The sequence below is a fragment of the Ranitomeya imitator genome, chromosome 4, assembly GCF_032444005.1.
Source record: "Ranitomeya imitator isolate aRanImi1 chromosome 4, aRanImi1.pri, whole genome shotgun sequence".
Classification (NCBI taxonomy): domain Eukaryota; kingdom Metazoa; phylum Chordata; class Amphibia; order Anura; family Dendrobatidae; genus Ranitomeya; species Ranitomeya imitator.
This window is the reverse complement of record NC_091285.1, coordinates 719,158,524-719,181,338: the sequence shown is the minus strand read 5'-3', so window position 1 is coordinate 719,181,338 and position 22,815 is coordinate 719,158,524. Positions and strand designations below refer to the sequence as shown.

General features: G+C 58.1%; 1 protein-coding gene across 5 annotated transcripts in view; it reads right to left on the bottom strand.

The window, feature by feature from the left end:
- Window positions 1–22,815, bottom strand: part of TFR2 (transferrin receptor 2) — a 221,272-nt gene that overhangs the window by 88,634 nt on the left and 109,823 nt on the right. For 3 of the 5 annotated variants that reach the window (XM_069767553.1, XM_069767552.1, XM_069767555.1), the window contains 3 exons: window positions 21,470–21,644; window positions 21,170–21,356; window positions 7,120–7,260 (listed from right to left, as the gene is read on the bottom strand). In XM_069767553.1, coding sequence (XP_069623654.1) covers window positions 7,120–7,260; window positions 21,170–21,356; window positions 21,470–21,644 — 503 coding nt within the window. The remainder of the gene's footprint in view (window positions 1–7,119; window positions 7,261–21,169; window positions 21,357–21,469; window positions 21,645–22,815) is intronic. The other 2 variants (XM_069767554.1, XM_069767556.1) reach the window with 1 other exon arrangement.

Sequence of the window (22,815 nt, the reverse complement as noted above, 5' to 3'; positions counted from 1 at the left end):
GGAGACCTTGGAGTGGCACAGTGATTTCAGCTGCTGCTGAGCTAGTGTATCTTTGGGGTGCATCTGCCTTAATATTCTCCATATTACCTTGATTATTTTGCCTTTGAGTAAATACCGTTGGAGATTTCTGCCTTGGTCTTGGTTTGTGACTCACTGGATCTTATTCGGACCTCTGGTCATTACACGATCACCAGATACAGGAGGAGTGAGGGCCCCGATCTGTTATGATCTGGTGGCCTAGGAGCAGCATGAGATGTACTCTGGAGAAGGTGGTACCTGTACTGACCGCAGACCCTGAACTTAGCACCGCAACTAGAAGTAGCCGTGGGATGTACCTAACTCTCCCAAGGCACCTCGTCACAGCCTAAGCACTAACTTCCCCTAAAGATAGAAACGGGAAAACTCTCTTGCCTCAGAGAAAATCCCCAAAGGATAGACAGCACCCCACAAATATTGACTGTGAGAGAAGACTGAAATCAGGATTTAGCAAAGGAGGCCTTTCTAGCTAAAAAGAAAGAATAGGACAGAGTACTATGCGGTCAGTATTAAAACACTAGAAAATATCCACCACAGAAAATAGAAATCTCCACATCTGACTAAATTCCTACACCGACCAAGCAGGACAAGACAAAACAAGAAAATGTCCATAGCATGTGGACAGCAAAAACAAAGCCAGAACTTATCTTTGTAGAAAAGCACAGCAAAACAGGAGAGACCAGGTAGGGATGTGAATCCTCCAAAAACAATGGACAACTGGCACTGACTAAAGGATCAAGCAAGACTAAATAGCCCAGTCCAAATTGCAATAAGTGGACACACCTGATAAATGCTGCGATCCAAAGACAGCAGCACTACCACTCATAACCACCGGAGGGAGACCAAGAGCAGAATTCACAACACCGATCACCAGATACAGGAGGAGTGAGGGCCCCGATCACCAGATACAAGAGGAGTGAGGGCCCCGATCACCAGATACCAAGAGGAGTGAGGGCCCTGCTCACCAGATACAGGAGGAATGAGGGCCCTGCTCGCCAGATACCAAGAGGAATGAGGGCCCTGCTCACCAGATACCAAGAGGAATGAGGGCCCCGATCAGATACCAAGAGGAATGAGGGCCTGCTCACCAGATACAGGAGGAATGAGGGCCCTGGTTACCAGATACAGGAGGAATGAGGGCCCTGCTCACCAGATACAGGAGGAGTGAGGGCCCTGCTCACCAGATACAGGAGGAGTGAGGGCCCTGCTCACCAGATACCAAGAGGAATGAGGGCCCTGCTCACCAGATACAGGAGGAGTGAGGGCCCCGATCACCAGATACAGGAGGAGTGAGGGCCCCGACCACCAGATACCAAGAGGAATGAGGGCCCCGATCACCAGATACCAAGAGGAGTGAGGGCCCCGACCACCAGATACAGGAGGAATGAGGGCCCCGCTCACCAGATACAGGAGGAATGAGGGCCCTGCTCACCAAATACAGGAGGAATGAGGGCCCTGCTCACCAGATACAGGAGGAATGAGGGCCCTGCTCACCAGATACAGGAGGAATGAGGGCCCCGCTCACCAGATACAGGAGGAATGAGGGCCCCGATCTCCAGATACCAAGAGGAATGAGGGCCCTGCTCACCAGATACCAAGAGGAGTGAGGGCCCCGCTCACCAGATACAGGAGGAATGAGGGCCCTGCTCACGAGATACCAAGAGGAGTGAGGGCCCTGCTCACCAGATACCAAGAGGAGTGAGGGCCCCGATCACCAGATACAGGAGGAATGAGGGCCCCGACCACCAGATACCAAGAGGAATGAGGGCCCCGACCACCAGATACCAAGAGGAATGAGGGCCCCGATCACCAGATACAAAGAGGAGTGAGGGCCCCAATCACCAGATACAGGAGGAATGAGGGCCCCGACCACCAGATACCAAGAGGAATGAGGGCCCCGATCACCAGATACCAAGAGGAGTGAGGGCCCCGATCACCAGATACCAAGAGGAGTTAGGGCCCTGCTCACCAGATACCAGGAGGAGTGAGGGCCCTGCTCACCAGATACAGGAGGAATGAGGGCCCTGCTGCTCGCAAGCTACAAACTATGAGGAAAAGGGGAGACACGAGAGGTGGAGGGTAACAATTGCTTTAGTTATTCGGACCAGCCAGAGTGTAAGGATCGGGTGTTCATGTAAAGCTGCATGAACCGGTTATCTGCCTAAGTATGTAGCAGTACAGACACAGAGGGCTATTAACTGCATAAAGTGTATGGGAACATGATACGAGGAACTTTTTTTTTTTTTTTTTATGATAGGCCACACCGGGATCATTAGGTTAATGTGTTGAGGAGGTAGGCCAATCTGAACAAATACGTTTTTAGGGCACGCTTAAAACTGTGTGGATTGGGGATTAATCGTATTAACCTGGGTAGTGCATTCCAAAGAATCGGCGCAGCACGTGTAAAGTCTTGGAGACGGGAGTGGGAGGTTCTGATTATTGAGGATGCTAACCTGAGGTCATTAGCGGAGCGGAGGGCACGGGAAGGGTGGTAGACTGAGACCAGGGAGGAGATGTAGGGTGGTGCTGAGCCATGGAGGGCACGGGTAGAGTGGTAGACTGAGACCAGGGAGGAGATGTAGGGTGGTGCCGAGCCATGGAGGGCACGGGTAGGGTGGTAGACTGAGACCAGGGAGGAGATGTAGGGTGGTGCTGAGCCATGGAGTGCTTTGTGGATGAGGGTAGTAGTTTTGTACTGGATTCTGGAGTGGATGGGTAACCAGTGTAATGACTGGCACAGGGTAGAGGCATCGGTGTAACGGTTGGTGAGGAATATGATCCTGGCTGCAGCATTCTGGACAGATTGGAGCAGGGAGAGTTTGGTAAGAGGGAGGCCGATTAGTAGAGAGTTACAATAGTCCAGACGAGAATGAATAAGTGAAACAGTCAGAGTTTTTGCAGAGTCGAAAGTAAGAAAAGGGCGAATTCTAGAAATGTTTTTGAGATGCAGGTATGAAGAGCGAGCCAGTGATCGGATGTGGGGGTGAATGAAAGGTCAGAATCAAGGATGACCCCAAGGCAGCGGGCATGTTGCTATGGAGTAATGGTGGAACCGCACACGGAGATGGCAGTGTCAGGCAAAGGTAGGTTAGTAGAGGGAGAGAACACGAGGAGTTCAGTTTTTGACAGGTTCAGTTTCAGATAGAGGGAGGACATGATGTTAGAGACAGCGGTAAGACAATCACTGGTGTTTTCTAAAAAGGTCGGCGTGATATCAGGAGAAGAAGTGTATAATTGGGTGTCGTCAGCATAGAGATGGTACTGGAAACCAAATCTACTGATAGCGGGAAAATGTAGTTATCCTTGGCCTGTCAGGATAGTGGGAAAGTGTAGTTATCCTCGGCCTGTCAGGATGGTGGGAAAGTGTAGTTATCCTTGGCCTGTCAGGATAGTGGGAAAGTCTAGTTATCCTTGGCCTGTTAGGATGGTGGGAAAGTGTTGTTATCCCCATGAAGACAGCCTTCTGGACCCTCATCATCCAGGGAGGATAACAGGACCAGTTCCTTACCCACTGCAGGTCCCTGCAGAGCCGCCCATGTCCGAATCCAAGAGGAGAGGGTATTCCTGGACCCAGGGAGGTTGTGCTGGAGACCATATGTAAATCACTGTCCCCTGCCATCTCTAAAAGGGGCAAGTGTCATAATGTAATGGTCTAATGATGGAAGTGCTAAGCAAGGTGAGCTGCTTTGTTGGGTGGGGTTGGGGGGTGGTGGGATTGAAGGGGAATGTTTGAAGGGGGGAAAAAAAGCTTTGTATTGAAAATGAGAATGTAACATGTAATTTATCTTGTTATTCTTAATAAAAATTTATTTGAATAAAAAAAAAAAAAAAGTGTCATAATGTAATGGCAATATAGGACGGATTTATAAAAGCATTTCTTGAGAGCGGATGTCACCCTAATACTGGGCATAAAAGCACGCCGTCATCATAAAGTAAAATGGAAAGAAACAGCTAATTCTCCATCTGACCCTGCTTGCTCTATGGCCTCCTCCTGTGAACAGGTAATTAAAGTGGGTTTCTACGTTTCAGATTAAATATTCTGCTGAAAGGTGTAGAATTGTGGTGAGTGAGCATGCTTGGATATGGCGATAAGGTGTCATCTGAGCATGCTCGGTGATAACCGAGTGACGTCTGCACGCTCGAAGACTATGTTCGAGTCCCCGTGGCTGCATGTCTAAAACAGGCAATTGCTGCATTTATGTGTTGAGGCTGTTGAACAGCCGTGGGGACTCGAACATAGTATTCGAGCACTCCAAAGTCACTCATTTAGCACACGAGCATGCTCAGATAACACTTTATAACGCCATATCCAAGCTCGCTCATCACTAGTGTCAAACTCAAGCCCCGCGGACTGGATCGGCCCGCCGTGTCGCTCTATGTGGTCTGCGAGGTCAGAAGACACTTCAACGCTGCTCTGATAGGGGAAAAGTGGAGAGCCGGTCACAGCAGTGTTAAAGTGAGCTGCGGAGCTCAAAATTTAAGATGGCAGCCGCCCCCTGTGCCGGAGACACCCACTATGTGCTGGCTGTAAGAGGGGAGAGGAGCCAGCACAAGGGGCAGCTGCCATCTTCAAATCTGAGTAGATGCAGCCAGTAGGGGCTGGCACAAGGAGCAGGCGCCATCTTTATCAGAGTGATCATTGTACAGCCTGCACAAGTGGGGTACTACCCGAGGGGTGGCTCTCCGAGCCCCACTACTCAGGGATGCCTCTCCAAGCCCCACTACCCAGGGAGGCCTCTCCGAGCCCCACTATTCAGCGACGCCTCTCCGAGCCCCACTACCCAGGGAGGCATCTCCGAGCCCCACTATTCAGCGACGCCTCTCCGAGCCCCACTACCCAGAGAGGCATCTCCGAGCCCCACTATTCAGCGACGCCTCTCCGAGCCCCACTACCCAGAGAGGTCTCTCTGAGCCCCACTATTCAGGGATGCCTCTCCGAGCCCCACTACCCAGGGACGCCTCTCCAAGCCCCACTACCCAGGGAGGCCTCTCCAAGCCCCACTATTCAGGGACGCCTCTCCGAGCCCCACTACCCAGAGACGCCTCTCCGACCCCACTACCCAGGGAGGCCTCTCCGAGCCCCACTATTCAGGGACGCCTCTCCGAGCCCCACTACCCAGGGACGCCTCTCCGAGCCCCACTATTCAGGGACGCCTCTCCGAGCCCCACTATTCAGGGACGCCTCTCCGAGCCCCACTATTCAGGGAGGCCTCTCCGAGCCCCACTACCCAGGGAGGCCTCTCCGAGCCCCACTATTCAGGGACGCCTCTCCGAGCCCCACTATTCAGGGACGCCTCTCCGAGCCCCACTACCCAGGGAGGCCTCTCCGAGCCCCACTATTCAGGGACACCTCTCCAAGCCCCACTACCCAGAGACGCCTCTCCGACCCCACTACCCAGGGAGGCCTCTCCGAGCCCCACTATTCAGGGATGCCTCTCCGAGCCCCACTACCCAGGGAGGCCTCTCCGAGCCCCACTATTCGGGGACGCCTCTCCGAGCCCCACTACCCAGGGAGGCTTCTCTGAGCCCCACTACTCAGGGACGCCTCTCCGAGCCCCACTACACAGGGACGCCTCTCCGAGCCCCACTACACAGGGACGCCTCTCCGAGCCCCACTTTTCAGGGACGCCTCTCCGAGCCCCACTACCCAGGGAGGCCTCTCCGAGCCCCACTATTCAGCGACGCCTCTCCGAGCCCCACTACCCAGGGAGGCCTCTCCGAGCCCCACCATTCAGCGACGCCTCTCCGAGCCCCACTACCCAGGGAGGCCTCTCCGAGCCCCACTATTCAGCGACGCCTCTCCGAGCCCCACTACCCAGGGAGGTCTCTCCGAGCCCCACTATTCAGGGACGCCTCTCCGAGCCCCACTACCCAGGGACGCCTCTCCGAGCCCCACTACCCAGGGAGGCCTCTCCGAGCCCCACTATTCAGCGACGCCTCTCCGAGCCCCACTACCCAGGGAGGCCTCTCCGAGCCCCACTACCCAGGGAGGCCTCTCTGAGCCCCACTACTCAGGGACGCCTCTCCGAGCCCCACTATTCAGGGACGCCTCTCCGAGCCCCACTACCCAGGGAGGCCTCTCTGAGCCCCACTACACAGGGACGCCTCTCCGAGCCCCACTACACAGGGACGCCTCTCCAAGCCCCACTTTTCAGGGACGCCTCTCCGAGCCCCACTACCCAGGGAGGCCTCTCCGAGCCCCACTATTCAGCGACGCCTCTCCGAGCCCCACTACCCTGGGAGGTCTCTCCGAGCCCCACTATTCAGGGATGCTTCTCCGAGCCCCACTACCCAGGGACGCCTCTGCAAGCCCCACTACCCAGGGAGGCCTCTCCGAGCCCCACTATTCATGGACGCGTCTCCGAGCCCCATTACCCAGAGACGCCTCTTCGACCCCACTACCCAGGGAGGCCTCTCCGAGCCCCACTATTCAGGGACGCCTCTCCGAGCCCCACTACACAGGGACGCCTCTCCGAGCCCCACTACCCCGGGACGCCTCTCCGAGCCCCACTACCCAGGGAGGCCCCTCCGAGCCCCACTATTCAGCGACGCCTATCCGAGCCCCACTACCCAGAGAGGTCTCTCTGAGCCCCACTATTCAGGGACACCTCTCCGAGCCCCACTACCCGGGGGGCACCCCTCCTAACCCCACTACCTGAGGACGCCTCTCCAAACCTCACTACCTGGGAGGCACCTTTCCGAGCCCTAATGTGGATGTGGCCCTCCTTTTCAGGAGTTTGACACCCCTGTAACAGCACCCTGAAGCCATACGCTGCCTGGAACAGGCGTCCAATCGTTCTGTGTAAACACTTGGTGGCAGCTAGTAGTTCTTTATAGTTAGTGCAGAGCTGGCAGTGACCATATGGGGGTATATATATGTATATATTCCATGTGTTGGACTCCGGTCTATACACCATATGCTCACTGTGAATCCCCCAATATCCGGCCTAGTAGTGGAAGCAGCCGCGGCCTCCACTCGTCAGTCAGTTGTGTAATTGTCCTGATGATTGGAGGCAGCGGTGGGATCTGTGCGATTCCCGGCTGTTTCCTCACAGGTGATGGGCGATTATGACATTTTCTTACCGGTTAGGAAATTGCAGCTGAGCAAAATGACTTTCCACCCAGGTGTGGTCCATATTGTAGCTCCTGAACGCCTGCAGGACATAGTCAGCCAGATCCCCATCCTCCTGCGATCCAGCCGGGTGAGCCACCCCAGAGATCTTCCTGTAAGGCAGAAGTCATTATATACCCTGTGGTGAGAGGAGCAGAGTACAGGAGCTGCAGGGGGCGCTGTGCGGGGTCAGTGCTGCGGGGGGCGCTGTGTGAGGTCAGTGCTGCAGGGGGCGCTGTGCGGGGTCAGTGCTGCGGGGGGCGCTGTGCGGGGTCAGTGCTGCAGGGGGCGCTGTGTGGGGTCAGTGCTGCAGGGGGCGCTGTGTGGGGTCAGTGCTGCAGGGGGCGCTGTGTGAGGTCAGTGCTGCGGGGGGCGCTGTGTGAGGTCAGTGCTGCGGGGGGGGGCGCTGTGTGGGGTCAGTGCTGCGGGGGGGGGGGGGCGCTGTGTGGGGTCAGTGCTGTGGGGGGCGCTGTGTGAGGTCAGTGCTGCGGGGGGGGGCGCTGTGCGGGGTCAGTGCTGCAGGGGGCGCTGTGCGGGGTCAGTGCTGTGGGGGGCGCTGTGTGAGGTCAGTGCTGCAGGGGGCGCTGTGCGGGGTCAGTGCTGCGGGGGGCGCTGTGCGGGGTCAGTGCTGCGGGGGGCGCTGTGTGAGGTCAGTGCTGCGGGGGGCGCTGTGCGGGGTCAGTGCTGCAGGGGGCGCTGTGTGGGGTCAGTGCTGCAGGGGGCGCTGTGTGAGGTCAGTGCTGCAGGGGGCGCTGTGTGAGGTCAGTGCTGCAGGGGGCGCTGTGTGAGGTCAGTGCTGCGGGGGGCGCTGTGTGAGGTCAGTGCTGCGGGGGGGGGCGCTGTGTGGGGTCAGTGCTGCGGGGGGGGGGGGGCGCTGTGTGGGGTCAGTGCTGTGGGGGGCGCTGTGTGAGGTCAGTGCTGCGGGGGGGGGGCGCTGTGCGGGGTCAGTGCTGCAGGGGGCGCTGTGCGGGGTCAGTGCTGTGGGGGGCGCTGTGTGAGGTCAGTGCTGCAGGGGGCGCTGTGTGAGGTCAGTGCTGCGGGGGGGGGCGCTGTGCGGGGTCAGTGCTGCAGGGGGCGCTGTGCGGGGTCAGTGCTGCGGGGGGCGCTGTGTGAGGTCAGTGCTGCAGGGGGCGCTGTGTGAGGTCAGTGCTGCGGGGGGCGCTGTGTGAGGTCAGTGCTGCGGGGGGGGGCGCTGTGTGGGGTCAGTGCTGTGGGGGGCGCTGTGTGAGGTCAGTGCTGCAGGGGGCGCTGTGTGAGGTCAGTGCTGCGGGGGGGGGGCGCTGTGCGGGGTCAGTGCTGCAGGGGGCGCTGTGCGGGGTCAGTGCTGCGGGGGGCGCTGTGTGAGGTCAGTGCTGCGGGGGGCGCTGTGTGAGGTCAGTGCTGCAGGGGGCGCTGTGTGAGGTCAGTGCTGCGGGGGGCGCTGTGTGAGGTCAGTGCTGCGGGGGGCGCTGTGTGAGGTCAGTGCTGCGGGGGGCGCTGTGTGAGGTCAGTGCTGCGGGGGGCGCTGTGTGAGGTCAGTGCTGCAGGGGGCGCTGTGTGAGGTCAGTGCTGCGGGGGGCGCTGTGTGAGGTCAGTGCTGCGGGGGGGGGCGCTGTGTGGGGTCAGTGCTGTGGGGGGCGCTGTGTGAGGTCAGTGCTGCGGGGGGCGCTGTGTGAGGTCAGTGCTGCGGGGGGCGCTGTGTGAGGTCAGTGCTGCGGGGGGCGCTGTGTGAGGTCAGTGCTGCGGGGGGCGCTGTGTGAGGTCAGTGCTGCGGGGGGCGCTGTGTGAGGTCAGTGCTGCGGGGGGCGCTGTGTGAGGTCAGTGCTGCGGGGGGGGGCGCTGTGTGGGGTCAGTGCTGTGGGGGGCGCTGTGTGAGGTCAGTGCTGCGGGGGGCGCTGTGTGAGGTCAGTGCTGCGGGGGGCGCTGTGTGAGGTCAGTGCTGCGGGGGGCGCTGTGTGAGGTCAGTGCTGCGGGGGGCGCTGTGTGAGGTCAGTGCTGCGGGGGGCGCTGTGTGAGGTCAGTGCTGCGGGGGGGGCGCTGTGTGGGGTCAGTGCTGTGGGGGGCGCTGTGTGAGGTCAGTGCTGCGGGGGGCGCTGTGTGAGGTCAGTGCTGCGGGGGGGCGCTGTGTGAGGTCAGTGCTGCAGGGGGCGCTGTGTGAGGTCAGTGCTGCGGGGGGGGGGGGCGCTGTGTGAGGTCAGTGCTGCAGGGGGCGCTGTGTGAGGTCAGTGCTGCGGGGGGCGCTGTGTGAGGTCAGTGCTGCGGGGGGGCGCTGTGTGAGGTCAGTGCTGCAGGGGGCGCTGTGTGAGGTCAGTGCTGTGGGGGGCGCTGTGTGAGGTCAGTGCTGCGGGGGGCGCTGTGTGAGGTCAGTGCTGCGGGGGGCGCTGTGTGAGGTCAGTGCTGCGGGGGGGGGGCGCTGTGTGAGGTCAGTGCTGTGGGGGGGGCGCTGTGTGAGGTCAGTGCTGCGGGGGGGCGCTGTGTGGGGTCAGTGCTGGGGGGGGCGCTGTGTGAGGTCAGTGCTGGGGGGGGCGCTGTGTGAGGTCAGTGCTGCGGGGGGCGCTGTGTAAGGTCAGTGCTGCGGGGGGCGCTGTGTGAGGTCAGTGCTGCGGGGGGGGGCGCTGTGTGAGGTCAGTGCTGCGGGGGGCGCTGTGTGAGGTCAGTGCTGCGGGGGGGGCGCTGTGTGAGGTCAGTGCTGCGGGGGGGGGCGCTGTGTGAGGTCAGTGCTGCGGGGGGCGCAGTGTGAGGTCAGTGCTGCAGGGGGCGCTGTGTGAGGTCAGTGCTGCGGGGGGGGCGCTGTGTGAGGTCAGTGCTGCGGGGGGGGGCGCTGTGTGAGGTCAGTGCTGCGGGGGGCGCTGTGTGAGGTCAGTGCTGCAGGGGGCGCTGTGTGAGGTCAGTGCTGCGGGGGGGGCGCTGTGTGAGGTCAGTGCTGCGGGGGGGGGGGCGCTGTGTGAGGTCAGTGCTGCGGGGGGCGCTGTGTGAGGTCAGTGCTGCGGGGGGGGCGCTGTGTGAGGTCAGTGCTGCGGGGGGGGGCGCTGTGTGGGGTCAGTGCTGTGCGGGGCGCTGTGTGAGGTCAGTGCTGCAGGGGGCGCTGTGTGAGGTCAGTGCTGCGGGGGGGGCGCTGTGTGAGGTCAGTGCTGCGGGGGGCGCTGTGTGAGGTCAGTGCTGCGGGGGGGGCGCTGTGTGAGGTCAGTGCTGCGGGGGGGGGGCGCTGTGTGAGGTCAGTGCTGCGGGGGGGGGCGCTGTGTGAGGTCAGTGCTGCGGGGGGGGGCGCTGTGTGAGGTCAGTGCTGCGGGGGGGCGCTGTGTGAGGTCAGTGCTGCGGGGGGGGGGCGCTGTGTGAGGTCAGTGCTGCGGGGGGGCGCTGTGTGAGGTCAGTGCTGCGGGGGGCGCTGTGTGAGGTCAGTGCTGCGGGGGGGCGCTGTGTGAGGTCAGTGCTGCGGGGGGCGCTGTGTGAGGTCAGTGCTGCGGGGGGCGCTGTGTGAGGTCAGTGCTGCGGGGGGCGCTGTGTGGGGTCAGTGCTTGCGGGGGGGCGCTGTGTGAGGTCAGTGCTGCGGGGGGGCGCTGTGTGAGGTCAGTGCTGCAGGGGGCGCTGTGTGAGGTCAGTGCTGCGGGGGGGCGCTGTGTGAGGTCAGTGCTTGCGGGGGGCGCTGTGTGAGGTCAATGCTTGCGGGGGGCGCTGTGTGAGGTCAGTGCTGCGGGGGGGCGCTGTATGAGGTCAGTGCTGCGGGGGGCGCTGTGTGAGGTCAGTGCTGCGGGGGGGCGCTGTATGAGGTCAGTGCTGCGGGGGGCGCTGTGTGAGGTCAGTGCTGCGGGGGGCGCTGTGTGGGGTCAGTGCTGCGGGGGGGGGCGCTGTGTGGGGTCAGTGCTGCAAGGGGCGCTGTGTGAGGTCAATGCTTGCGGGGGGCGCTGTGTGAGGTCAATGCTTGCGGGGGGCGCTGTGTGAGGTCAATGCTTGCGGGGGGCGCTGTGTGAGGTCAGTGCAGCGGGGGGCGCTGTGTGAGGTCAGTGCTGCGGGGGGGCGCTGTGTGAGGTCAGTGCTTGCGGGGGGGCGCTGTGTGAGGTCAGTGCTGCGGGGGGGCGCTGTGTGAGGTCAATGCTTGCGGGGGGCGCTGTGTGAGGTCAATGCTTGCGGGGGGCGCTGTGTGAGCACCACCCAGGACAGGAGTAGAGCAGCTGTAATCTCCCCACTGTTGGAGACAGCGCACACAGACATTGGATGGCACAATGGAATGACATCATTGTGCCATCGTGTGCCCACTGCTGTAGAAGAAGAGAGACTGGATTAGGCAAGTATAAGCTTTTATTTTTGTTACATTATTTTGACACTGAATGGGGAACATCAAAAGAGGGGCAGGTTGTGGGGTACATGATTCTGGGGGCTGGCTGTGGGGAACATGATTCTGGGGGCTGGCTGTGGGGAACATGATTCTGGGGGCTGGCTGTGGGGAACATGATTCTGGGGGCTGGCTGTGGGGAACATGATTCTGGGGGCTGGCTGTGGGGAACATGATTCTGGGGGCTGGCTGTGGGGAACATGATTCTGGGGGCTGGCTGTGGGGAACATGATTCTGGGGGCTGGCTGTGGGGAACATGATTCTGGGGGCTGGCTGTGGGGAACATGATTCTGGGGGCTGGCTGTGGGGAACATGATTCTGGGGGCTGGCTGTGGGGAACATGATTCTGGGGGCTGGCTGTGGGGAACATGATTCTGGGGGCTGGCTGTGGGGAACATGATTCTGGGGGCTGGCTGTGGGGAACATGATTCTGGGGGCTGGCTGTGGGGAACATGATTCTGGGGGCTGGCTGTGGGGAACATGATTCTGGGGGCTGGCTGTGGGGAACATGATTCTGGGGGCTGGCTGTGGGGAACATGATTCTGGGGGCTGGCTGTGGGGAACATGATTCTGGGGGCTGGCTGTGGGGAACATGATTCTGGGGGCTGGCTGTGGGGAACATGATTCTGGGGGCTGGCTGTGGGGAACATGATTCTGGGGGCTGGCTGTGGGGAACATGATTCTGGGGGCTGGCTGTGGGGAACATGATTCTGGGGGCTGGCTGTGGGGAACATGATTCTGGGGGCTGGCTGTGGGGAACATGATTCTGGGGGCTGGCTGTGGGGAACATAAAAGCAGTTTTTGAAGACCATACCGCATAGGGGGCTCTAGGGAACACACTGGGGTCTGTGGTGACCACTCTGTATCGGGGTCTGTGGGGGACATTATGCTGTATAGGGGCTTGCGGTGACCACTCTGTACAGGGAGCTGTGGAGGACATTATACCGTATAGGGGTTTGCGGTGGCCACTCTGTATATTGAGCTGTGGAGGACATTATACTGTATAGGGGTTTGCGGTGACCACTCTGTATGAGGAGCTGTGGAGGACATTATACTGTATAGGGGTTTGCGGTGGCCACTCTGTGGAGGGAGCTGTGGGGGACATTATACCGTATAGGGGTTTGCGGTGACCACTCTGTATGGGGAGCTGTGGGGGACATTATACCGTATAGGGGTTTGCGGTGACCACTCTGTATGGGGAGCTGTGGGGGATATTATACCGTATAGGGGTTTGCGGTGACCACTCTGTATGGGGAGCTGTGGGGGACATTATGCCGCATAGGGGTTTGCGATGACCACTCTGTATGGGGAGCTGTGGGGGACATTATGCCGTACGGGGGTTTGCGGTGACCACTCTGTATAGGGAGCTGTGGGGGACATTATGCCGTACGGGGGTTTGCGGTGACCACTCTGTATGGGGAGCTGTAGGGGACATTATGCCGTACGGGGGTTTGCGGTGGCCACTCTGTATGGGGAGCTGTGGGGGACATTATGCCGTACGGGGGTTTGCGGTGCCCACTCTGTATAGGGAGCTGTGGGGGACATTATACTGTATAGAGGTTTGCGGTGGCCACTCCGTATATGGAGCTGTGGAAAACATTATACTGTATAGAGGTTTGCGGTGGCCACTCTGTATAGGAAGCTGTGGGGGACATTATACTGTATAGGGGTTTGCGGTGGCCACTCTGTATGGGGAGCTGTGGGGGACATTATCCCGTATAGGGGTTTGCGGTGACCACTCTGTATACGGAGCTGTGGGGGACATTATACTGTATAGAGGTTTGTGGTGGCCACTCTGTATAGGGAGCTGTTGGGGACATTATATTGTATAGGGGTTTGTGGTGACCACTCTGTATGGGGAGCAGTGGGGGACATTATGCCGTACGGGGGTTTGCGGTGACCACTCTGTATAGGGAGCTGTGGGGGACATTATGCCGTACGGGGGTTTGCGGTGACCACTCTGTATAGGGAGCTGTGGGGGACATTATGCCGTACGGGGGTTTGCGGTGACCACTCTGTATGGGGAGCTGTAGGGGACATTATGCCGTACGGGGGTTTGCGGTGGCCACTCTGTATGGGGAGCTGTGGGGGACATTATGCCGTACGGGGGTTTGCGGTGCCCACTCTGTATAGGGAGCTGTGGGGGACATTATACTGTATAGAGGTTTGCGGTGGCCACTCCGTATATGGAGCTGTGGAAAACATTATACTGTATAGAGGTTTGCGGTGGCCACTCTGTATAGGAAGCTGTGGGGGACATTATACTGTATAGGGGTTTGTGGTGGCCACTCTGTATGGGGAGCTGTGGGGGACATTATCCCGTATAGGGGTTTGCGGTGACCACTCTGTATACGGAGCTGTGGGGGACATTATACTGTATAGAGGTTTGTGGTGGCCACTCTGTATAGGGAGCTGTTGGGGACATTATATTGTATAGGGGTTTGTGGTGACCACTCTGTATGGGGAGCAGTGGGGGACATTATACTGTATAGGGGTTTGTGGTGACCACTCTGTATGGGGAGCTGTGGGGGACATTATACCGTATAGGGGTTTGCGGTGACCACTCTGTATAGGGATCTGTGGAGGACATTATACTGTATAGGGGTTTGTGGTGACCACTCTGTATGGGGAGCTGTGGGGGACATTATACCGTATAGGGGTTTGCGGTGACCACTCTGTATAGGGAGCTGTGGGGGATATTATACTGTATAGGGGTTTGCGGTGACCATATTGTTTAGGGGGCTGTTGTGGATTTCATACTGTGTGGGGTGCCATGGGGGACATTATACTGTATATAAAGTGTTGTGTGGTCCCTTACGCTATATCGGTAGCCAGAGGGCCATAATGCTGCATGGGGTGCTGTGGGGGCCATCATACTATATAGGGGACTGTGGTGGTGGCCATTCTATATAATGGAGGGCTGTTGGGGACTTCATAGTATATATTGGGGGTCTTTTGGGGCTGGGTGTGGGATATCATACGGTATTGGGGGCTGTGGTGATAGTCATACTGTGTACGGAGACAGTTTTGAGATGACAATGTGGTGGGCAGTATGAGTGCACAGTGTGAGGGAGCAGTGTTAAATGGGGGCACAGTATATAGAAAGGTTAGCGTGGCGGTTAAACCTGACAATGTCAGACAGTATGGCGGTTGTAGATCATTAAGGCGGACCGTGGGAGAACATATACTATTACTTAGGACACAGTATGGACAGATATTTTTATGCAGAGGGCATTTGAAGCGCACTCTTAGGCTGCGTTCACACTAGCAGTATGTGGTCAGTATTTTACATCAGTATTTGTAGCCAAAACCAGGAGTGGAACAAATAGAGGAAAAGTCTAATAGAAACATCTGCACCACTTCTGTATTATCACCCACTCCTGGTTTTGGCTACAAATACTGATGTAAAATACTGACCAAATACTGAGCGTGTGACCGCAGCCTTATATTTAAAGGGAACCTGTCACCAGTCACCAGTCAGGAGCCAAGAGAAGGAGGACTGCTAATATTATCAGAGAAACCAGCGTCTGCCTACTCCTGCCCTGTCACTGAGGAGGAGCCGGAGGCAGACAGTCAGGGGGAGGAGCTAGATGGAGACAGAGGGGAGGAGCTAGAGGCAGACAGTCAGGGGGAGGAGCTAGATGGAGGCAGAGGGGAGGAGCTAGAGGCAGACAGTCAGGGGGGAGGAGCTAGAGGCACACAGTCAGGGGGAGGAGCTAGATGGAGGCAGAGGGGAGGAGCTAGAGGCAGACAGTCAGGGGGGAGGAGCTAGAGGCACACAGTCAGGGGGAGGAGCTAGATGGAGACAGAGGGGAGGAGCTAGAGGCAGACAGTCAGGGGGAGGAGCTAGATGGAGACAGAGGGGAGGAGTTAGAGGCAGACAGTCAGGGGGAGGATCTAGATGGAGACAGAGGGGAGGAGCTAGAGGCACACAGTCAAAGGGAGGAGCTAGATGGAGGCAGAGGGGAGGAGCTAGAGGCAGACAGTCAGGGGGAGGAGCTAGATGGAGACAGAGGGGAGGAGCTAGAGGCACACAGTCAGGGGGAGGAGCTAGATGGAGGCAGAGGGGAGGAGCTAGAGGCAGACAGTCAGGGGGAGGAGCTAGATGGAGACAGAGGGGAGGAGCTGGAGGCAGACAGTCAGGGGGAGGAGCTAGATGGAGACTGAGGGGAGGAGTTAGAAGCAGACAGTCAGGGGGAGGATCTAGATGGAGACAGAGGGGAGGAGCTAGAGGCAGACAGTCAGGGGGAGGAGCTAGATGAAGACAGAGGGGAGGAGCTAGATGCAGACAGTCAGGGGGAGGAGCTAGATGGAGACAGAGGGGAGGAGCTAGAGGCAGTCAGGGAAGAGCTAGATGGAGACAGAGGGGAGAAGCTAGAGGCAGACAGGGGGAGGAGCGAGATTGAGACAGAGGGGAGGGGCTAGAGGCAGACAGTCAGGGGGAGGAGCTAGATGGAGACAGAGGGGAGGGGCTAGAGGCAGACAGGGGGAGGAGCGAGATTGAGATAGAGGGGAGGGGCTAGAGGCAGACAGTCAGGGGGAGGATCTAGATGGAGACAGAGGGGAGGAGCTAGAGGCAGACAGGGGGAGGAGCGAGATTGAGACAGAGGGGAGGGGCTAGAGGCAGACAGTCAGGGGGAGGATCTAGATGGAGACAGAGGGGAGGAGCTAGAGGCAGACAGTCAGGGGGAGGAGCTAGATGGAGACAGAGGGGAGGGGCTAGAGGCAGACAGGGGGAGGAGCGAGATTGAGATAGAGGGGAGGGGCTAGAGGCAGACAGTCAGGGGGAGGATCTAGATGGAGACAGAGGGGAGGAGCTAGAGGCAGACAGGGGGAGGAGCGAGATTGAGACAGAGGGGAGGGGCTAGAGGCAGACAGTCAGGGGGAGGATCTAGATGGAGACAGAGGGGAGGAGCTAGAGGCAGACAGGGGGAGGAGCGAGATGGAGACAGAGGGGAGGAGCTAGAGGCAGACAGTCAGGGGGAGGAGCTAGATGGAGACAGAGGGGAGGAGCTGGAGGCAGACAGTCAGGGGGAGGAGCGAGATTGAGATAGAGGGGAGGGGCTAGAGGCAGACAGTCAGGGGGAGGATCTAGATGGAGACAGAGGGGAGGAGCTAGAGGCAGACAGTCAGGGGGAGGAGCTAGATGGAGACAGAGGGGAGGAGCTAGAGGCAGACAGTCAGGGGGAGGATCTAGATGGAGACAGAGGGGAGGAGCTAAAAGGCAGACAGTCAGGGGGAGGAGCTAGATGGAGACAGAGGGGAGGAGCTAGAGGCAGACAATCAGGGGGAGGAGCTAGATGGAGACAGAGGGGAGGAGCTAGAGGCAGACAGTCAGGGGGAGGATCTAGATGGCGACAGAGGGGAGGAGCTAGAGGCACACAGTCGGGGAGGAGCTAGATGGAGGCAGAGGGGAGGAGCTAGAGGCAGACAGTCAGGGGGAGGAGCTAGATGGAGACAGAGGGGAGGAGCTGGAGGCAGACAGTCAGGGGGAGGAGCTAGATGGAGACAGAGGGGAGGAGTTAGAAGCAGACAGTCAGGGGGAGGATCTAGATGGAGACAGAGGGGAGAAGCTAGAGGCAGACAGTCAGGGGGAGGAGCTAGATGAAGACAGAGGGGAGGAGCTAGATGCAGACAGTCAGGGGGAGGAGCTAGATGGAGACAGAGGAGGAGCTAGAGGCAGTCAGGGGGAGGAGCTAGATGGAGACAGAGGGGAGGAGCTAGAGGCAGACGGGGAGGAGCGAGATTGAGACAGAGGGGAGGGGCTAGAGGCAGACAGGGGGAGGATCTAGATGGAGACAGAGGGGAAGAGCTAGAGGCAGACAGTCAGGGGGAGGAGCTAGATGGAGACAGAGGGGAGGAGCTGGAGGCAGACAGGGGGAGGAGCGAGATTGAGATAGAGGGGAGGGGCTAGAGGCAGACAGTCAGGGGGAGGATCTAGATGGAGACAGAGGGGAGGAGCTAGAGGCAGACAGGGGGAGGAGCGAGATTGAGATAGAGGGGAGGGGCTAGAGGCAGTCAGGGGGAGGATCTAGATGGAGAAAGAGGGGAGGAGCTAGAGGCAGACAGTCAGGGGGAGGAGCTAGATGGAGACAGAGGGGAGGAGCTAGAGGCAGACAGGGGGAGGAGCGAGATTGAGACAGAGGGGAGGGGCTAGAGGCAGACAGTCAGGGGGGGAGGATCTAGATGGAGACAGAGGGGAGGAGCTAGAGGCAGACAGGGGGAGGAGCGAGATTGAGATAGAGGGGAGGGGCTAGAGGCAGAAAGTCAGGGGGAGGATCTAGATGGAGACAGAGGGGAGGAGCTAGAGGCAGACAGTCAGGGGGAGGAGCTAGATGGAGACAGAGGGGAGGAGCTAGAGGCAGACAGTCAGGGGGAGGATCTAGATGGAGACAGAGGGGAGGAGCTAGAGGCTAACAGTCAGGGGGAGGAGCTGGAGGCAGACAGAGGGGAGGAGCTAGAGGCAAACAGTCAGGGGGAGGAGCTAGATGAAGACAGAGGGGAGGAGCTAGATGCAGACAGTCAGGGGGAGGAGCTAGATGGAGACAGAGGGGAGGAGCTAGAGGCAGTCAGGGGGAGGAGCTAGATGGAGACAGAGGGGAGGAGCTAGAGGCAGTCAGGGAAGAGCTAGATGGAGACAGAGGGGAGAAGCTAGAGGCAGACAGGGGGAGGAGCGAGATTGAGACAGAGGGGAGGGGCTAGAGGCAGAAAGTCAGGGGGAGGATCTAGATGGAGACAGAGGGGAGGAGCTAGAGGCAGACAGTCAGGGGGAGGAGCTAGATGGAGACAGAGGGGAGGAGCTAGAGGCAGACGGGGAGGAGCGAGATTGAGATAGAGGGGAGGGGCTAGAGGCAGACAGTCAGGGGGAGGATCTAGATGGAGACAGAGGGGAGGAGCTAGAGGCAGACAGGGGGAGGAGCGAGATTGAGATAGAGGGGAGGGGCTAGAGGCAGACAGTCAGGGGGAGGATCTAGATGGAGACAGAGGGGAGGAGCTAGAGGCAGACAGTCAGGGGGAGGAGCTAGATGGAGACAGAGGGGAGGAGCTAGAGGCAGACAGTCAGGGGGAGGATCTAGATGGAGACAGAGGGGAGGAGCTGGAGGCAGACAGAGGGGAGGAGCTAGATGGAGACAGAGGGGAGGAGCTAGAAGCACAGTCGGGGGAGTAGCTAGATGGAGACAGAGGGGAGGAGCTAGAGGCAGTCAGGGGAGGAGCTAGAGGCAGACAGTCAGAGGGAGGAGCTAGATAGAGACAGAGGGGAGGAGCTAGAGGCAGTCAGGGGGAGGAGTGAGATGAAGACAGAGGGGAGGAGCTAGAGGCAGACAGTCAGGAGGAGAAGCTAGATGGAGACAGAAGGGAGGAGCTAGAGGCAGTCAGGGAGGAGCTAGATGGAGACAGAGGGGAGAAGCTAGAGGCAGACAGAGGGAGAAGCGAGCTTGAGACAGATAGGAGGGGCCAGAGGCAGACAGTCAGGGGCAGGACCCCGATAGAGACAGAGGGGAGGGGCTAGAGGCAGACAGTCAGGGGGAGGAGCTAGATGGAGGCAGCAGGGAGGAGCTAGAGGCAGACAGTCAGGGGGAGCAGCTAGATGGAGACAGAGGGGAGGAGCTAGTGGCAGTCAGGGGGAGGAGCAAAAGGCAGATGGGAGTAGCTAGAGGGAGACAGGGGAGGAGTCAGAGCAAGACAGGGGAGGAGCTAGAGGCAGACACAGAGGGGAGGAGCTAGAAACAGACCAGGTAAGAGAGAGGGGCAAGATTTAGAGACAGAAGAGAGGAGCAAAAGGAAAACAGTCAGAAGGGAGGTGCTAGGGGTAGACAGTCGGGGAGGAGCTAGAAGTAGATAAAAAGAGGATGAGCTATATACACAGAGAGGAGGAGCTAGAGGTAGATACATACAAAGGGGAGGAGCTATAGGTAGACACGGACAGATGGAAAGAGCTAGAGGTAGTCACCGGCAGAAGGGAGGAGCTAGAGGTAGACGCAGACAGGCATGTTAGCTGTGAATTGAGCGTGATCTCTCAGTCCGGGAGGAGACGGCAGCGGATTTCTCAAATCAGATTTCGTACAGTTTCTTATTTCCACATGTTTTCTTGGGTGATGAAATAAAGACAATGGTTTCACTTTCCACTGACGGCGGCCACTGAATAATGACCAATAATGAGCAGCTCTGGAGGAATAAAGGGGAATGTGACCGTCCAGAGACAAGTGGGAGGGATAAGCACCGAGGCCACAGAGCAAGAATCAGGACTGGGACAAGAAAGAGAAGACACAATGGAAATTATTAGTGGAGGATGGCAGCAGAGCCGCAGAAGACAGGAGGCTGCAAGAGTGACAAGAGGCCGAGTGTGACCAGCGGCCTACGCCTGCTACAGAGACTGCACAGCCGAAGACGAGGAGCAGCTATAAAGCTGGGAGCGATCACTGCCCAAACTGAGAGCAGCGGGTGAGGAGAGAGAAGACGGCCACACTGCAGCCATACCGCTGCCACATACATACTGATTCTACTTCTGTCACCCTGCAGGGGGCGGGGTCACACCTCCCTCTTATCTGTATCACCCTGCAGGGGGTGGGGTCACAGCGCTTTCCTCTCTATCACCCTGCAGGGGGTGGGTTCACAGCGCCTTCCTCTCTATCACCCTGCAGAGGGTGGGGTCACAGCGCCTTCCTCTCTGTATCACCCTGCAGGGGGTGGGTTCACAGCGCCTTCCTCTCTGTATTACCCTGCAGAGGGTGGGGTCACAGCTCCCTCTTATCTGTATCACCCTGCAGGGAGTGGGGTCACAGCTCCCTCTTATCTGTATCACCCTGCAGGGGGCGGGGCCACAGCGCCTTCCTCTCTGTATCACCCTGCAGGGGGTGGGGTCACAGCTCCCTCTTATCTGTATCACCCTGTAGAGGGCAGGGCCACAGTGCCTTCCTCTCTGTATCACCCTGCAGGGGGTGGGGTCACAGCTCCCTCTTATCTGTATCACCCTGCAGGGGGCGGGGTCACAGCGCCTTCCTCTCTGTATCACACTGCAGGGGGCGGGGCCACAGCGCCTTCCTCTCTGTATCACCCTGCAGGGGGTGGGGTCACATCACCTTCCTCTCAGTATCACCCTGTAGGGGGCGGGGCCACAGCGCCTTCCTCTCTGTATCACCCTGCAGGGGGTGGGGTCACAGCGCCTTCCTGTCTGTATAACCCTGTATGGGGCGGGGCCACATCACCTTCCTCTCTGTATCACCCTGTAGGGGGCAGGGCCACAGTGCCTTCCTCTTTGTATCACCCTGCAGGGGGTGGGGTCAGAGCGCCTTCCTGTCTGTATCACCCTGCAGAGGGTGGGGTCACAGCGCCTTCCTCTCTGTATAACCCTGTATGGGGCGGGGCCACATCACCTTCCTCTCTGTATCACCCTGTAGGGGGCAGGGCCACAGTGCCTTCCTCTTTGTATCACCCTGCAGGGGGTGGGGTCAGAGCGCCTTCCTGTCTGTATCACCCTGCAGAGGGTGGGGTCACATCACCTTCCTCTCTGTATCACCCTGTAGGGGGCGGGGCCACAGCGCCTTCCTCTCTGTATCACCCTGTATGGGGCGGGGCCACATCACCTTCCTCTCTGTATCACCCTGTAGGGGGCGGGGCCACAGTGCCTTCCTCTCTGTATCACCCTGGAGGGGTGGGGTCACAGCCCCCTCCTCTATGTATCACCCTGCAGGGGGCGGGGTCTTGGTTCTCACTTTATTTTCTGCTGTATTTGTTGCCCGTCCGTGAGATATTTGGTGAATAGATCCTTGATCTCTGACCAGTCCATCTTTATGGGCTCACTTTCTTCCTGCTGAGATGCCTCATCTGACGTGAAGTCATCCCCATTGATGCCGCACGTTGCGCATGGTCGTCGAGTGGCCAAAAATCCAAGGAGAAAAGCTGCGGAGGAGACGAGAAAGAAGGTGTGAGATGCGGGGTGCAGCGTCCTCGGTGGACGTCCTTGACAGCCCCCCCCTCTCCAGGGGAGCGCATGCGCCGCACACATCACTCACCGACGAACGCTGTCAGAATCACGGCCAGGATGAGTTTTTGGTGTTGGGGAGAGATCCAGAGTCGGGGAAGTTTTGGGTTTGGCCTCTGGTCGTCACATGGAGGGCTCTCTATATGAAGCTCAGCCTCGTCTTCCTCTTCCACCCCTCTATAGACTGAATATGACCGGGATGGCATCTGTACAAGGGACAGACATTACATACTGCACCAGAGCATTGCAAAAGTATCTGCACCGAACAGTGCCCTAGATACCAATCCTTGGGTCTATTGATGATTTCTGGATGGAGGTCAGAATGTGGACACGTAACACATAGGAGTTAAGGGGCATTACATAAATATATCATATGTACAGGCAGACACCTACAGCCATGAGAAAAACTGAGTACACCCAGTGAATTCTTTGGCTGCGCATCGGGACGTAATAATCATCTTAGAAGGTCAGACATTTCTGTAACTACAAGAACGATCTAATAACCATGTATAAGTATATAAGGGGACAATACAAATATCTCGCTGAGGATCTGTTTATACCAAGGAAGGTGACGGGCACAAGGGGGCATTCTTTGCGTCTGGAGGAGAGAAGGTTTTTCCACCAACATAGAAGAGGATTCTTTACTGTTAGGGCAGTGAGAATCTGGAATTGCTTGCCTGAGGAGGTGGTGATGGCGAACTCAGTCGAGGGGTTCAAGAGAGGCCTGGATGTCTTCCTGGAGCAGAACAATATTGTATCATACAATTATTAGGTTCTGTAGAAGGACGTAGATCTGGGGATTTATTATGATGGAATATAGGCTGAACTGGATGGACAAATGTCTTTTTTCGGCCTTACTAACTATGTTACTATGTTACTATGTTACTAAGATATAAATTACATCAAGTCATTATTTAACAAATCCTAAGCCAAAATGCAGGAGCAGTGTGTGGCTAAGTAAGCACACCTCTTGAGTCTATAACTTGTAGAACCACCTTTTAAAAAAATCACTTTCTTACGATTTCCATTGTCCATGGCAACTGTCACGCCGATAACGGCAATAAGGGGCAGGACGGCGTACGGGGACCCGCACCTGTCCCTGCCACTATAAGGGGCCCTGGCTTTCCCTTATCTCAGGGGTAACTATGATGGTTAGGAGGCCTGAGCATCCTGCGTATCCCTGTCTAATGTGCAGGCCCTATAGTGGCCCCCTCTCCCCCCCAGGGAGGAAGACTGCACCAGTGTATAAATACAACAATAAACAGGGTATACAGACAAGGTAACTAAAAGACTCAAACTCACAAAATGCTCACACAACCACAGAGGTAACACAGAGAAGGGAAGAGAATGAAAAAACTAGGAAGGAAAACAGGTTTA